Below are 17,779 nucleotides of genomic sequence, written 5' to 3'. Positions count from 1 at the left end.
ATAGTAAATACTGTTGTATATATACGATATATCCATAGGTAGATTCATTCAGATAGAAACTTGTTTAATGTTGATGTATGTGTAGTAGACCAACAGGCTGATAGTAATAAAAGGAAATACTTTAAGTGTACCAGTATGGTTATATGTGCTAAATGATAAGACCTTGTGGGTTTTCTCCGGGTCCTCCGGTTTCCTCCCACTGCTAAAGGCCCCTACGCTCAAGCAAATTATTGAAATAAAATTAAACCATGTGTTAGTCCCGAAATGACCTAGTTTGTGTCAAGTGGACATTAAACCCCATTTCTCTCTCTCTCTCTAAATGATAAGGCCAGCTCCATTTTTCATGGTAGGTCACGAGATATAAAGAGGGCTAGCGCTAACCCTAACCTGAATTCTGGACCTAGCCACAATGTTTATCCTAACCCTAACCTATAAATTCGCCAACAATCACGTGCCCTAACCTTATTTACATCTCAGCGATCTGTACGGTTCTGTTTCCCAGGACAGCTGCCATTGAGACATTTGATACTGACATTAGGGTTATACACAATATTCATATGAGTTTTTTAATATATCGGTGGACCAAGCCTGATTACACACATTATAATACATAATACAGTGATAAAACTTGTCAGATGTTAAATAAAATCGTTTTAAAAAATTCTGTGACTGAAATCAAATTGCGCAATGGAGGTTTATGGGGAAGGATGGGGTGATAGTGTTTGTCATACCTCCCCCAGTTGAGGTGACTGCACGGATTATAGAAAAGAATATTTAGAATGGGGATTTGATTGGTTATTTATGGTAAAATATTTCTGTAATGCAATATACATGCCTGTATCTACCAGGCAGTTATTACTAGAAGAGAAATATTTATGTTTAAGATTAGAATTCCAATATTAATACATAACTTGAGTGTAATTTTACTCATTATTAAGTATAACATGTCGAGATAACATCTTCACATTTTGTCATTATATATATTAAATCTACCCAGAAATGATTCAGACATGAAAATATTGTTCACCATCTGTTCAGATATATACTATAGTTCTCGAGGTTACATATTCATGATGATATATTGCAGGAATACTTGGAACTATGTTCTTCATGTTAAAATTACTTGTGTGTTGACTTAATATACGGTTAGCACAAGATACAGTTCACATGTACACGAGAATACAGGGCTGGTGTGAAGTTACATACACCAGTGTGGTGTTACTATTTGAAGGAGGTTTAGTCTAGACCTGGGGTTTTTAAGTGACAGGAATGATTAAGCTGATATATTTATTATATATGATATGGTATATTATGATAACTTCAATAATTTTATGGCTTAATAAGATTCTTTTATTTAAACTGGTCAAATAAATGTCTAGTTGTTGAGATGGACCAAAAAATTATCCACCACTGCACTTCAGACCACCAGGCTAGTCTTGAGAGAGAGAGAGAGAGGTGTGGTTTAACACCCACTTGACAAAAACTAGGTCATTTTGGGACTAACATATGGTTCAATTTTATTTCAATTATTCGCTTGAGCATATAGGAGTCTTTAGCAGTGTGAAGAATCCGGAGGACCCAGAGAAAACCCACAAAGTTAGACAGGCGACCCTACTCCTTGTCATGTACATCCGGGGAGAAGAAGACTAAAACGATGTTACCTTGCAAGAGTTCACAAGACCTTTGGTCCCCCCTTAAATACATAGCCTACAAGATAATCCAACACTGCGCTTCAGACCACCAAGGCTAGTTTTTAAAACGTGCACAGAGATTAATGTATACTCGAAGTTGTAGGTGTTCTATAAACCAATTTTATATCACTATATAATTATAATGGAGTGATAAATGTTATGTACTGTTGTCACTTGATGCCTATAATAAGGCCATGATTGAATACATACATGTAGAAAGTTTATCTAAATATCCCACATAAAGGGGGCATCATAGGATTTCTTGCAACTCATAAAACTTGCTATATCAGCTCTATACATTTATATATATACCCCAGTTTGTTTGGCTTTCTTCACACCACAAGGGTAGTGCAAAGATAGAAGGAGATTTTCATCGGAAAGTTAGCCAATTAGATTTAAAAGATGGGCTGGGTCTCAATATACAGGACATGCAAATGAAGCTATCCTTCCTTCCTCTCCTCTTGGTTTGTAAGCTCACATCGGCTGCAAAGTTAGACTTCACTGTTTGCTATGTAGACTTGGTGATACAAGGAGTGTAGTTAAAAGCCTGACAAGCCTACACTGTTGAAGATCCTTTTGTTCAACTCCTATTTTATATTTTGAGTCACATATCATAAGTTGATTCATTTGTAAGACATAAAAACCTACTTTAGTATACTCAAGCCAAGTAAAAGTTTCTAAGTTTTATCTGTGTATGGATTTATATTAAGAGTGACAAATTGAGGATTAATCATGGAAGATCCATCAGAGGTTGGTTTTGTAGTTTTATCATTTCAACATCAGTTTCTGGCTTTACAGCTAGTGAAAGTTAGAGGATTATCCAACAGAAGTTTATCTAACTTAATTATATATAAAGCAATTGACGACTATCATATAGAGATAGGAATTATTTATTGATAAACTAATGTAAAGTTTTTTTGAAAAGTGAATATGGTCTATTACATACATGATTTGACATATGACAATATTTATGTTGATCAACTAATGTTTTCAAGATGACTTACAAAGTTAGGTTCTAACCAACTTTCTTTAGATATTTAGGGGGAAATTGACCAAGGCAGTGGAATAGAAGTGTTTATGTCTGATTTAAGGAAATTTAAAATAACACCCTGTAGGTGACACTTCTTGGGAAAGATGTGTGATTAAACTAGTTTGGAATTGACTAATATATTGACAAACTAAGAAAAGTGTGTAGTTTGTTGAATAAGGTGATAAAATTGGCTGGCAAAAAGAATGCCAAGTTGTTTACTTTATTTTAACATAGTCGCATTAAAGATACATTATGTAAGAGCTAAATATGCCTATTGCAGATTTTTTTTCTAGCTTCAAATGTTATATAAATTATTCTTTAAACATTTATTAACATGACAAGCCTTTAATCAACTCTCTGGACCATTGGATGACTGATTTTAAGTAGATTAGAACGTAAAAGCCATTTAAATGTTTAACAATGAAATAGATTATCAAGACTTGCTACATTTTGTCGTAACCTCCCACAGAATAAAGTAATTTGACTGAAATTTTCAATATAGTCATTATCTATTTTTGAACTATTTTTGCAGGAACGGCCAGCTCTTTATCTAAGTCTTACATAATACATCTTTAAGCTGCTAGACAATTGGATTAAGTAATTATTGCATGTACGTGGCTTGAATGTTGCATTATATTTATCTAATACTTCAACTTCAACGTTTTATTTGCATATTACGTCCATTAAGAACAGTATACAAAACATTCACATACATCAATATACATGTATACAAAAATATATTTTACATGGAATAATAATATACATGAATAATGCTGATTAAATAATGTTTGTTTATTTGAGAAATATTTTCAAGTATTTAATTAAGTTAGTTAGAAATCGTTTCCTGGTGGATTGTATGAAATAAATAGGTTTGTAAAGGATTGGTCTGTCAAATAATTGTACATTAATAAAATAGTCTACCCCTACTAAGAACATATTGCATCTTATCATAATAGATTACACACCTTTACCTACGTTTTATTTCATATTTAGATAATTTAAAGGCCATATTTTACTGATTTTTAAATACACCAAGCCTTGACATCTTAATTCTTACATCTTTTTAGTTTTTGGAAGATATATAGGTATGTGTACAAGCATGAGAGAGAGAGAGAGAGAGAGAGAGAGAGAGAGAGATTAACACCCACTTGACACAAACTAGGTCATTTTGGGACTAACATGTATGGTTCAATTTTATTTCAATAATTCGCTTGCGTGTATGGGTCTTTAGCAGTGGGAGAAAACCCATAAGGTTGGACAGGTGACCCCATTCCTTGTCATGTACAACCAGGGAATCAAAACCATGTCAGTTGACTCAATGACAGACCTTATGATACAACGTCCCTGCCCCCTCCCCATGAGAAAGGTGCCAATTATTATTTCTTCATCATGGTATATATTCATTATTGAAACAATGAAAAGAATTGGGGTTTAACGTCCGACTGGGTTATTGAAGATGGGTGTATGCCATACAGTGTGCTATGAGGGGAATTTTGCCCAGACAGCGGCGCTATAGCCTACTCTCATATCAAATTCAAAATGTCCGATCCGAACGACTGTACGTTATCCCATGCCAGGCCCTCAGGTTCTGCACCACTGACAAAGAGGAACCATGCCAGAAAATCCTGATGAACTTTCTCTGGCAACGCTGGGATCGAACACAGGACCTCCAGGTTGACGAGCCAACGCACTTATCACTGAGCCACACAAATAATGAAAATGTGGCTTTTAATGTGTTTTCCAAAAATTATTTTCGATTGTTAATTATCTCTTCAGTGTTTTTTTTTTTCTTTCTCAAAAAAAGTATAAGGAGACCCATTGGTCTGTCAATCTGATTAACAGATCTATATTTCGTTTTGTTTTTTTATACATTCGAAGGCCTACACTACATGAAGATCTCACAAGTTATAGTGGGGGTTTACGTCAGGGTTCAAACGGGCAGCTTTTGACCCGATTACGTCGGACATTTGTTAACCAATCAGCATTGATGTTTCTTGTGGATTACCCACAGTTCCGTGCACATCACTCCCAAAGCTCGTTGTAACAGACAGTTTCATTGGCTAATCCCTCACATCATCCAGAACACGTCAATGATAAGAACTCTTCCAGATCCTAGTGTAGTAAAGACGAGTAAAACAAAATTTTGAACTATAAAAAACAAAACGAAATAGGATCTGTGTTTTAATCAGATTGTTGGTCTGTGGGCGTATGTTTTATTGCCTGACAACCTATCTTTGTATTTACTCGTGTCAGGATGATCTTTCACAACCTTCTTTTCATTTTATCTTCAAATAAGAAAAAATATGTTTTTCGGTATAATTGGATAAAGTTGTGTAAAGTTTGGAAAGTTGGTGATAATTGTTCGTGACATTTCAAATGTTGGTCATGTCCACTTGAGTGTTAAGAGGGTCAAAATCTCTTTATTTGACCTTAACAATAAAAGTTGATAGTTGGATGGAAGAAATGTAATATAAGCAAATGGTATACAAGGACAGGTAAAAATCAACATCACCTTTGACAAATCCAGGTGTATAAAATGGGAGGTTGAAGGGGACTTATTTTTATTTATCGGGTCAGTCTGAGTGATGTTTGATTAAGCCACAAGGATATATCTACATAAGTGTACATTAAGAGCGTATGTGGGATTTACTGACCAGAAAAACGTTTAAAGTAAACAAACCACCATGGTGTGAACACCATCATTAAGTCGGCAATTAAAGTGAGATTTGGGCGTATTATCTGGCTGTAGAATATAATTTGATTAGATCCTATTCTACCTGTTCTCATTAAGTGGCTTGTTTACCATATATATTACACCTACTTATGTCTGATTACTATCTTATTGGCAACAATATTCATACTGTTCTATTGTACCATCATTATGACAGAAAATGAAATGGGATTTAACGTCCTACTGTTCTGCTCCGAACTGGGCTAATGAAGACTGCCATACAGTGTGCTATGAGGGAGAAATTTTGCCAGGATGGCGGCACTACAGCCTTCTCTTATATCGAATTCCAACTGTCAAGGGATCTTTTACATGCATGCCAATGTGTACACGGGACCTCGGTTTTTTGTCCCATCTGAACGACTAGACAGCTGTCTTTGTCGGGCCCTTCATCCTGCATCACTGACCAGGGGGAACCACGCCGGAAAATCTGGATGAACTTTCTCAGCCAATGCAGGGATCGAACACCTGACCTCCAGGCTAGCGAGCCAGCGTCTCACCCACTTAGCCACCGTAACCCCTGTGTGACAGAAAGGATGAACAGTCTGTTTATAATGATTAGGAAAAACCTTTGACAAAGATAAAAAGAAAAGAAACAGAGAATTTTACATTAGATTACTCTAATATCAGATATCATATAATGAGAGAGAGAGAGAGGGTTGAGGTTTAACGCCCACTCGACACAAACTAGGTCTTTTCGGTACTTACATATGGTTTGATTTTAGACCTACTTTTTCAGCCCCCCTGTTAAAGATAATTCAGCTAACAATTGATGTGTTGATAGGTTGGCATAACATGGTTATAGCACAATTATGATTCTGGAAAGCCAAAAATTATGATAAATTATAATTAACAACCAAATAACTTTATTGATCTTGCAACATGAGAATTGGAGACAAAATTATGTAATTTGTAAAACTCCAAACTTTCTATTGGAAACTGCTTGGTTAAGCATGAAAATGATTCTGATAAATACCACTGGTCTTGCGGAAACATGTCTACAGGGCAAACAAATAAAATATTATGACTGTCTGTCTGATGATACTTAAATAAGTTTAGAAGTCTATATACAATAAAACTCCAGCCATTTCCCCATTGAGAGAAATCAAGAATGAGTATATGTAATAAATAAGACTTTTATGGATGCATGCATGTTGATTTATTAGAATCACATCAGAAAATTGATGATAAACCATGACAAATGATTCCATATAATTCGTACTTATTCCATTTATTCTGTTGCTATCATGAGAATCTTTCAAGGTTAGGAAATAGTTATATTTTATAGTTATATTTCTGAAATTTACTGAAAGATGATATGAAAATGAACATTTGATACATGTTTATTTGTTATTATTACATTGGAAGCATGCCTGGAGATAAGGCACCTGTCACAGACATTATCAGGCACAAATTCAGACTTTTTTAGGCACATGTCCCTTTTCTGTGATTTTATTGATCAATCTGATTAAAACACAGATCTTATTTCGTTTCGTTTTTATAGTTCAAAATTTCGTTTTACTTGTCTTTGCTACACTAGTATCTGGAAGAGTTGTTATCATTGATGTGTTCTGAATGGTGTGAGGGATTAGCCAATGAAACGGTCTGTTACGGCGAGCTTTAGGCGTGTTTTACACGGAACTGTGTGTAATCCACTAGTAACATAAATGCTGATTGGTTAATCAAAAGCTGCTCGTATGACCTCTGACGCGACCTATCGCTACAAACGATCTTCGTGTAGGCCATTAAAAGTATAAAAAACAAAACGAAATATAGATCTGTATTTGGTTAGACATTTGCAAAAGTACTTTCCAGGCATGATTTAGGAGATAAACACTTCCGGTTTCGCATTTCGAGGGGTGTTATTGTCCAATAGACATGTTCTGAGATCATTAGGACCCAAGATGCGTTAGCGTCGCGGGTTCTAGTGTAAAATCTCAGGACATGTCTATTGGACAATAACACCCCTCTAAATACGAAACAGGAAGTGTTTATCGACATTGTAATAAGCTATTTTAGCATTTTAAAAGAAATTACTAAAACAGAGGGGTGTTATTGTCCAATTGACAGTGTCTAATTGACCAATCAAAACGCAAGATTCACACTTAAGAATGTTACAATAGAGATTATGATAATGAAAATATTATAAAACCATATTTGTCTTCTAATGTCAGTTTAAGATGCATTATGTAAGAGCTAAATCTGCCTATTGACTGTTATATAAATGTTATATAAACTGTTATTTAGACATTTATTCATATGACAAGCCTATAACCAACTCTCTAGACCATCAGATGACCGACATTCAAATGGATTAGAATACTCACGAGATTTACAAATTTAACAATAAAATGGATAATCAAGACTTGATTGTGAAGTAGCAATGCTACAATAATGAAGAATCTACGCTATATCTTGTCAAAACTACAAACACTGATAACTTCACTCAGAATAAAGTAATTTGATTTAAATTTTCAATATTTTCATTTTACATTATCTATTTTTGAGCTATTATAGCAAGAACAGCCAGCCCTTTATCTAATCTTACATAGTGCATCTTTAATATTTTTGGATGATTTGATATAACAATGTAGTAAAATGTTTTTTGTTTCTGTTTCAGTTGATATTTTCTGGTGAGTACACCACCGCCATGGATCAAAACTACCATAAGGACCATTTGGCATGTCATAACTGTGAAAAGAAACTGATTGCTTGTCGTTATATCTTAAAAGATGACCATCCTCACTGTATACCCTGTTATCAACAACTGTTTGCTAGTAACTGTGAAGAATGTACGAAACCAATTGGACCGGATTTTAAGGTGAGTTGAAGTAGTCCATTTAGAGTTGGACGTCATCCATGTCAATTTCTTTGCTATCTTCCATTGTGAATCGTCCAATGGTTACCCATTCATAATTGATTACATTTACAATACTGTACAGCTTCCTTTGTTCAGCAGTGCCTTAGCAAGGGTTCTCAGTTTTTTGTTCTATCCGAACGACTAGACACTGTTTCTTGCCAGGCCCTCTGTCATGCAGCACTGATAATGGAAAACCCTGATGGAAAATCTGAGGAACTTTCTTGGCCAACACTAGAATTGGGAGCGAGAGAGATGTGGTTTAACATCCACTCGACACAAACTAGGTAATTTCAGGGCTAACATATGGTTTAATTTTATTTCAATAATTTGCTTGCACGTATGGGTCTTTAGCAGTGGGAGGAAACCGGAGGACCCAGAGAAAACCCATAAGGTTGGACAGGCGACCCTACTCCTTGTCACATACAACCGGGGAATCGAAACCACGCCTGTTGACTCAATGACAGACCCTATGATACAACGTGCACATGCTAACCATTCGTCCATCCACCCCCCCCCCCCCCTTCTGTTTAATGAGCCAGTGTCGTTATCACTGAGTCACCATGGCTACCATTATAGACCACAGCCCAGAGAAAAATTTGCATTCTTTTACTCTTGCACCTACAACATTATTTCTGAACAAAATTCTAAACTCAACCTACGCTCAGCATTTTGAGAACATCAAATGCCACTTCTTAGTTATTTGTGAGTGGCTAAGAATTTTTGTTATATTGAGTCATATGTTTTTACAGGAGGGATCAGAGAGCATGGGGCTCTAGTGGGGTTATATTTCATTAAATCTACCAGGAATTAAATGTGATGCATTGTTGACTTCATACATCATACCCAAACAGTAGCCCCATTATATTACGATAAAACCAAAATAAAAACACAGGTGTAATAGCGTAACAAACAGTGAATCATGCAGAATTTTCAATTAAAACATTTTAAATGCCTCATTTCCAAACAAAACCGTCTGCTTACGAGATAGGTTTCATGTGATGAGTAAGAATCTAAATTTGGAGAAAAGTAAACGGCAACAGACGGTCTAGATGTGAACCTAGACTGTGTGTCAGTTTGTAGAATTGTTTCAGAAGCTATACAATCAAGGTGAAATATTATCCTCTCCAAGTGTGGCTAATAGATTAGGGTAGATAAGTAATTCACCACTTAAATACAGACTACTGCTCAATAACCTTAGTTTTCACATATCTTTATCAGTTAAGCCAAAATATGAGAAATGAAATGAAATGGGGTTTAACGTCCTACTGTTCTGCTCCTACACTGGGCTAATGAAGACGGGCATATGCCATACAGTGTGCTATGAGGGAAATTTTGCCCCGGCAGCAGCACTATGGCCTACTCTTATATGGAATTCCAACTGCCAAGGGATCTTTTACGTGCATTCCAATGTATCCAAAATATGAGAGAATAATTTGCTTTATCAATATGCTTCAGTTCAATGCTTAGAAATCTTTAAAAATAAAGTTTCTTCAATTGAAATAATATGCAGTCAGCATTTATTAGATAACCATAGTTTTCACATACCTTTATCAGTTAAGGATACGTTCCCAGAAAAGTATTTATCAGGTGTTTATTTCCAATAAAAGTATGGCAATTTTGGTATATATGGAAAATAGAGATATCCAATCTTTCTAGAAAAATACTGGATTCCCTGAAAAACACTCATGGAGAGCATACAGGACAAAAATGTAAGAGTTTCCCTAATCGCAGCCTGACGATTAGGAGTGTCTGCATGTGTGACGTGGAAGGTTGCACGCGGAGATTGAGCGCTTGGTGTACATATTGATAAACTTTATGAAGAGTTAGACGTACAACACTTTCTGAGATAAAAAAAACGTGGGCTGTAGATAATCCGAAAATTTAATTAGGCTTCGATATTTGTAATAAATAGTCAGCGATTAAAGACAACATCGTCAATGAATTCTCCTCCAAATTCGCACCCGTTGCTAGGTACCGACAGAGGTAAGTCACGTGACACAAACATGACCTCTTTTGATCGATTTTTTATAGCCAGGGTATTCCCTGACAATTACAATGTTTTGAGAAGGATTTGAAGCAAAATTAATTAGTTTGAATATGTTTTTAGTCCAAATATATCATCAAATCACCCAGTTTGTACCCGGGAATCTATCTTTAAGCCAAAATATGAGATAATAATTTGTTTTATCAATATGCTTCAGTGATGCTTAGAAATTGAATTGATTTAGAAATCTTTAAGTAAAAAGTTTCTTCAATTGAAATAATATGCAGTCAGCATTTATTAGATCATAAATTGATATTTTCTTGTCTGAATGGAAGTCTGGTATTAGCACACACACCACTTAATTATATAAAAGTAGTGTCTAAGGTATTAAAAATTAGATAAATTTTATTTCCGCTCAATAATCAAAAACATATTTAGAAATCAATAACACATGGTAATAGGGCCAATATAACATTCAACCAGCATCCCATATCATCATCCTCCACCACTTATAGTAGTTTTACATGGGTAATTGACAAGGTTATATCAACTGATAAAATATTTAAAACACATTAACTAATTACTGGTAATTTACTATCGAGAGAGAGAGAGAGATGGTTTAACATCCACTCGATACAAACTAGGTCATTTTGGGACTAACATGATCCAATTTTATTTCAATAATTCACTTGCACATAGGGGTCTTTAGCAGTAATAGGAAACCCGAGGACCAAAAAAAAAACCCCATGAAGTTGGACAGGCAACCCTATTCCTTGCCATGTACAACCGGGGAATCGAAACCACTCCAGCTGACTCAATGACAGAACTTATGATGCAGCGTGCATATGCTAACCATTCGGCCATCCAAACCCTCTTTTGCTACATTATCAAACGATTCCCCATGATAGATTAAACCAAATGTGAGATATGATGTAAATAAACTTTGTTTTCGGGGAGCCGGTTGTAGGTGACAAGTAGTAGTGTTGCCTGTTCCACCTCATGGGTTTTCTCCAGGTCCTGGGGTTTCCTCCCACTGCTAGCGACCCCTACACACAAGCGAATTATTCAAATAAAACTGAACCATGTGTTAGTCCCGAAATGACCTTGTTTGTGTTGAGTGGAAGTTAAACTCTCTCTTTCTCTCTGACTATATAATATAATACATGTACTTATTACTATATTTGTTTATTACGATATGATGTGATATATGTACTTATTATTATATTGTTTATTACTATATAATATGTACTTATTATTTTATTTGTTTTTTTACTATATAATATAATACATGTACTTATATTGTTTATTACTATACAATATATGTACTTACTATCACATTGTTTATTACAATATATGTACTTATTATTATAATGTTGTGCTATAGGTTTAAGAGATAATTATATATGATCATATAATAGATAACATGTCTATATGTTATACTGTTTAAAGGCCAAGTTCAGTTTGTCATCAAGCTAATTTACTAAATATACAACTAAAAATGGTGGGAGGTGATTATTCGGCTATAATAAACAAAATTGAAGCAATGTAGAAATAAAAAACTTAAAGATTTTTTCGGTCTGGCTTAATTCACTTGGAGAATTCCAATTAATTCTGATTTAATGGTCTGATGTATTAGCAGGATAGGTAGAATTAAGCACACACAAAAATAATTAACAGAATAGCTTTATTTTACAATATTATCTGCTAGTATATGCAATTGCCTGGGTAAAATTCCATCTTAATTTTAGAATGGAGTAATTGTAACAATAATAATATATAATTATTGTTAATATATTGCAAAACATAAAACTGAATTATTAGGGTTTTTTTATAATCTTCATCATGATATATGGTGGAGAGAGAGAGAGAGAGGTGAGAGAGAGAGAGTTTAACCTCCACCAGACATAAACAAGATCAATTCAGGATGGATATGGTACAATTTTAATACAGTAATTCAATGTAGAGTTCTTTTATCAAAGCGAGGAAACTGGAAAAGAAAAATCTCATGAGGTTCAGCAGACGATCCTGATCCTAATCTTTGTTACATACAAGCTTGGGTTCGAATCCACACCACGACTCAATGACAGACTTTATGATCTAAAGTGCGTGTGTAAAGACTATTGAACCACCCCACCTAGCTTACAGACAGGCATGAAGGAGGTCATGTCATTCAAACATATATTGTTACTCATACTATGATTGTACAAGCTTGAGATCGAATCCACACCACGACTCAATGAAAGAAATGAAATGAAATGGGGTTTAACGTCCTACTGTTCTGCTCCTAACCTGGGCTAATGAAGACGGCATACACCATACAGTGTGCTATGAGGGAAATTTTGCCCGGGCAGCGGCGCTACGGCCTACTCTTATATTGAATTCCAACTGCCAAGGGATCTTTTAGTGCACGCCAATGTGTACACAGGACCTTGGTTTTTCGTCCCATCCAAACGACTAGACAGCTGTCCTTGTCAGGCCCTCCGTCCTGCATCACTGACAAGGGGAAACCACGCCGGAAAATCGGGATGAACTTTCTCAGCCAATGCAGGGATCGAACACCCGACCTTCAGGCTAGCGAGTCAGCGTCTTACCCACTCAATGACAGACCTTATGATCTAAAGTGCACATGTTGAGACTATTGAACCACACAAAGACAGGCATGAAGGAGGTCATGTCATTCAAGCATACTATGATTGTATTGTGACTACATAACTATGAGATATTGTAATGAAAATGTTTTGTATGCTATCCAAATGGGGTGTTGGGTACAATAAATAACTTGTCTCATCTTATCCTATATACTCAGCTATTGTTAGACCTTTCTTTGAAAAGATCTTCTGACCTATGCTGGCCCACACTGTTTGCTGATTGATAAACAATTACCTCTCTTGTTTTCTCCAAGGGATATCGCAGGTGTGGGTTACTTGGTTCATATTCTTGCTGACGGCTACAACCAGCTTTGACTTCTTGGCTTAGCACTGCTAGAGTAATCCAACAAAAATATCCAGATCTTTACAACAAAAAAACATCTAAGAATATATAGACCTACTGTTAATTACATAAAACATGTGCTAAGATACAGCAATTTATAATCTAATCTTCACAAATCAACTTACCAGACATAAGAATTTTAAAAAAAAAGTTATAAAATCTACAAGAAAATGAAGCAAATTAGGTTTAATATTATTTTTATAAGTAAGTAGTCTGAGAGAATGTATTTACCAGTGCACCTCAGCATTATGTTTTTTCTATTCTTGTGATTAGAATATTGTTTGGGTTGTGATTAGAATATTGTTTGGGTTGAGAGACAGAGAGAGAGAGAGAGGGAGAGAGAGAGAAAGAGAGAGAGGGGGGGTTGAAGTCCACTCAACACAAACTAGGTCATTTCAAGACTAACATATGTTTCAATTTTATTTCAATAATTTGCTTGCACGTAAGGGTCTTAGCAGTGGGATGAAACCGAAGGACTCAGAGAAAACCTATGAGGTTGGAAGGCAACCCTACTCCTTGTCACGTACAACTGGGGAATTGAAACCACAAAAGTTGCCTCAATGATGGAAGTTATGATATAACCATTTCGGCCATCAAACCCCCCGAAATGAGGTTTGTCATCCTGTTGTTCTGTACCAAGGCTAATGAAGATAGGGGACATGTTTCATAACAAACAGATATTATAGCTATAATGGATTACTCAATAAAAATGGGAAAAACTTTTACCATGCAAAATCCATTGCTTAATAATGATAATGATAAGATAGATAGATAGATTTTATTACATAAAACACCCTTTTCGGGCAGCGTGTAAAATATACATTACAGTCAGCATGCTAAATACATTATAAAGTGGATGGAAAAAAAATAAAAAAAAAATAAAAAAATAATGATGGTGGTGCTTTATTACACAACTACATAGTATGCTTTACCATACTCGTCTATATACCATGCAGTTGTATAATAAAGCATTGTTATTGTTATTATGGCTTGATAAAGACAAGAGAATCCTCATCAAAACTTTGCCAGAAATAAAACTTTTAAGTTCCATATAATCATGTTAAGTGTTATTCTCATTCAGTTACTAAAATGTCGTTTAAACAATATATACTTCCGTCATGGAAATATTTTGCCAAAGTGAAACTTCCCTTTGTTTTCTTAATGTCCTCAATATTATGTAAAAAGTAAGGAAATGAAAATGAAATGGGGTTTAACTGTTCTGCTCAGACTGGGCTAATGAAGACGGGCATATGCCATACAGTGTGTTATGGCGGAAATTTTACCTGGGGAGCTAAAAAGTAAAGAGAATATATATATATCCATAGGTGTTAGTAACTTTTAGAGTATATTTAACAAGATGTAATAATTCCTCTACACTGGCAAAACCAGATCTATATTTATATGACCAATGGTAAAAAGCACCATATAAATTTGATATGGTAAACTTTCAGAATAAAAGGCAACTAAAAACTTAAAACTGGTGAATTGAAGACCAAAATAAAAATATGTAACTTTAGTATCTGGCATCAACAGATACGACTAATTAGTTATGGTATATTGGCTATTAATAATCAATTAGTTATGGTATACTGGTTATTATAATCAGATAGAAAATGGATACTGTGGAAATGATGCAAAGTTCAGTTATATGTAACAACAGTGTATTTACTTTCCGCTGATCGCGCATATGTACATATAATTTGAATGTTAAATTATCTTTTTACTCACAAAACACGGGAGCTCGGGTCAGATTAACCTTGTGAAAAGTTATCTATGGGATAGTTTAAGTATAGATAAATTCGGGGTAATAATTCATTAGAGTATAATTTATACTAGTAGATAGCGCCGTGAAACATGTGAAACAGTAGAAGGAAAGCCTATAGCCATTGGAAATAACTAGATTCTTAGTCAGACAGGCTAACAAGGCCATATCAGACGTCCATATTAGGTTAAGCACCTGTCTATCATTGCTATGCAATATTTATCATCATGTAGATAATGATGATAATTCCACCCCAGGTAGATTCATGTATCTTTGTGAATTATTTTAAATGAGGTATTGTAATTCCACTGGAGAATTATGTTTGGCGCATTATAGTCCGGTTGGAGCCGATGTGCCATTAAACAAAATTTCATTTCCAATGGAGAATATTTTTACAGACATTTTCATGAAATTTTAATTAATTTAAAAAATATGCAACAATCTATGTGCTAAGTAAGGATATTTTTCACCAGAATTCTATAATTAGGATGTTCTTTCTTGAAAACTAATTATCTAACTTTAAATTAATTAAAAAATATACAACAATCTATGCTCTAAGTAAGGATATTTTTCACCAGAACTCGATAAATTAGGATATTATTTCTTGAAAACTCATTATCTAACTTTACATTAAATTAGTTTAAAAACATACAACAATTTATACACTAAGTAAGGATGTTTTTCACTAGAATTCTATTATTAGGATATTCTTTCTTGAAAAGTCATTATCTAACTTTACATTAAATTAATTTAAAAATATACAACAATTTATACAGAATTCAATAATTTAGGATATTATTTAGTGAAAACTCATTATCTCACTTTACATTGAATTAATTTCAAAATATACAAGATTTGACACACTAAGTAAGGATATTTTACCAGAATGTTCTCTCTTGTGAAATCATTATGTAACTTTATATTAAATTTTTTCTGCAGTTTTTGTGCTACATAAACTTGCAGATTTGGAATTCAGCACATACCTTTGTGGTTACAGTTCATTTTCTCAGTGGTGAACAAATCAGAGGATTTTATATAAAAAAGCTTATTTGGTATCAGTATGCTAAAGGCTTGAAATAAAGGGGAATATTTGTATCAATATGCTAAAGGCTTGAAATAAGGGGAGATATTTGTCTATAGATCCACATTATTTTAAAGAGATTTTACATTGTAATTTGAGATGAGAATATAAATGTACTTTCTGCATGGTCTGAGGGGGATGTCCATTTGGTTAAGTGTGTGTGTTGCATCATAAGGTCTGTCATTGAGTCAAATGGCGTGGTTTTGATTCTCTTCTTGTACATGACAAGGAGTAGGTATGTCTGTCCAACCTCGTGGGTTTTCTCTGGCTCCTATGCGCAAGCGAATTATTGAAATAAAATTGAACCATATGACCTAGTTTATGTCAGTGGAGGTTAAACCCTCTCTCTCTCTCTCTCTCTCTCTCTCTCTCTACATGTTCTGCTATCTATGCTGGTCATGGGTTTCGACCCCAGGCTAGTTAAAGAACATGAGTGTGATTTTTTGTTTAATACCTCATTATTATTTTCTTCATAGGGGTGTAATAATCAGATTTCTACCTATGTGAAACAAATCATGATTTCACTTGAATAATTATAACAAGAAACCTCTCCGACAAATAAAACCATGGAATTATTCTTTTGTTATTTCAGGATTTATCTTACAAGGAGAGACATTGGCATGAATTTTGTTTCAAGTGTAGTGAATGTCAGAAGTCATTGGTAGATCAACCCTTTGCTCCCAAGAATGAGAAAATTTACTGCTCAGATTGCCATGACAATATTTTTGCTGCTCGATGTGACGGATGTAATGATCCATTCAGAGGAGGTATAACTTTGATGCTTTGCTCTAATACTAAAAGTCAGTCTTGAATAGCCTTTGTGGAGAAACTAGAATTTCCATATCATAGACTTATAGCAAGAAAATAAATAAAGCAATTTATTTCTCTTCACGGTTTAAACAAGTGAATGAAATGTGTTTTGGCACATGCTAATTAAGGTACTTTTCAATTGACTAGATTATTAACGATCATTAAAATGTGAACAAGAAAATGGATAAATATTAAAAAGCCAGTTACATTCAAACATAAACTACTCGAAATAAATAAGTCAAAAGGGAAAGCATAAAGAGAATTGACAAGCGAATTGATTTGGGACATGCTAATTTCAATTGACTAGATTATTAACAATAATTAAAATGTGAACAAACAAATGGATAAATATTAAAAAGCCAGTTACAATCAAACATAAACTACTGGAAATAAGCAAGTCAAATGGGAAACCGGAAAGAGAATTGACAAGCGAATTGATTTGGGATTCTACATTAATAGTATATGGAGGGGTCTAAGGATGATATATATATATCTTCAGTACGGTGTGCAGATGTTTAGTCATACCCAGAGCCAACACATTGATTGCATAGACTCAAGTATAGTTTCTAGTACTCAGTAATATGAGTAATGCAGACATTTAAATAAAAAAACAAACAGATAAGACTTTTATTTAAAATAAAGGAGCCAAGTAGTTAACTCAATATCATCCACAGTCCTCGACATTGCAAACACAACTTATTGGTCCATCCCGTGAAAAGATCGACTTCTGATATCCAACATTTAAGACAAAATGAAAATTTTAATATTGGCACACGAATTACGTGCCAGAATGCTTTCATGCGCCATTTGAATGAAGTGACTCGATGAATGAGGCTAAACAT

General features: G+C 34.5%; 1 protein-coding gene across 7 annotated transcripts in view; it reads left to right on the top strand.

Moving 5' to 3' along the window:
* The window catches only part of LOC126812039 (four and a half LIM domains protein 2), a 95,489-nt gene that overhangs the window by 73,523 nt on the left and 4,187 nt on the right, over nt 1-17,779 (top strand). For 6 of the 7 annotated variants that reach the window (XM_050538207.2, XM_050538208.2, XM_050538204.2 and 3 more), the window contains 2 exons: nt 8,070-8,270; nt 16,720-16,894. In XM_050538207.2, the coding sequence (XP_050394164.1) occupies nt 8,070-8,270; nt 16,720-16,894 (376 nt within the window). Of the gene's footprint in view, nt 1-2,156; nt 2,442-8,069; nt 8,271-16,719; nt 16,895-17,779 lie in introns of those variants that run through there. The other variant, XM_050538209.2, reaches the window with a different exon arrangement.

Source organism: Patella vulgata, chromosome 2 (genome assembly GCF_932274485.2).
Source record: "Patella vulgata chromosome 2, xgPatVulg1.2, whole genome shotgun sequence".
In the NCBI taxonomy this organism is placed as follows: domain Eukaryota; kingdom Metazoa; phylum Mollusca; class Gastropoda; family Patellidae; genus Patella; species Patella vulgata.
Note: the sequence above shows the minus strand (reverse complement) of the source record. Positions and strands in the feature narration are given on the sequence as shown.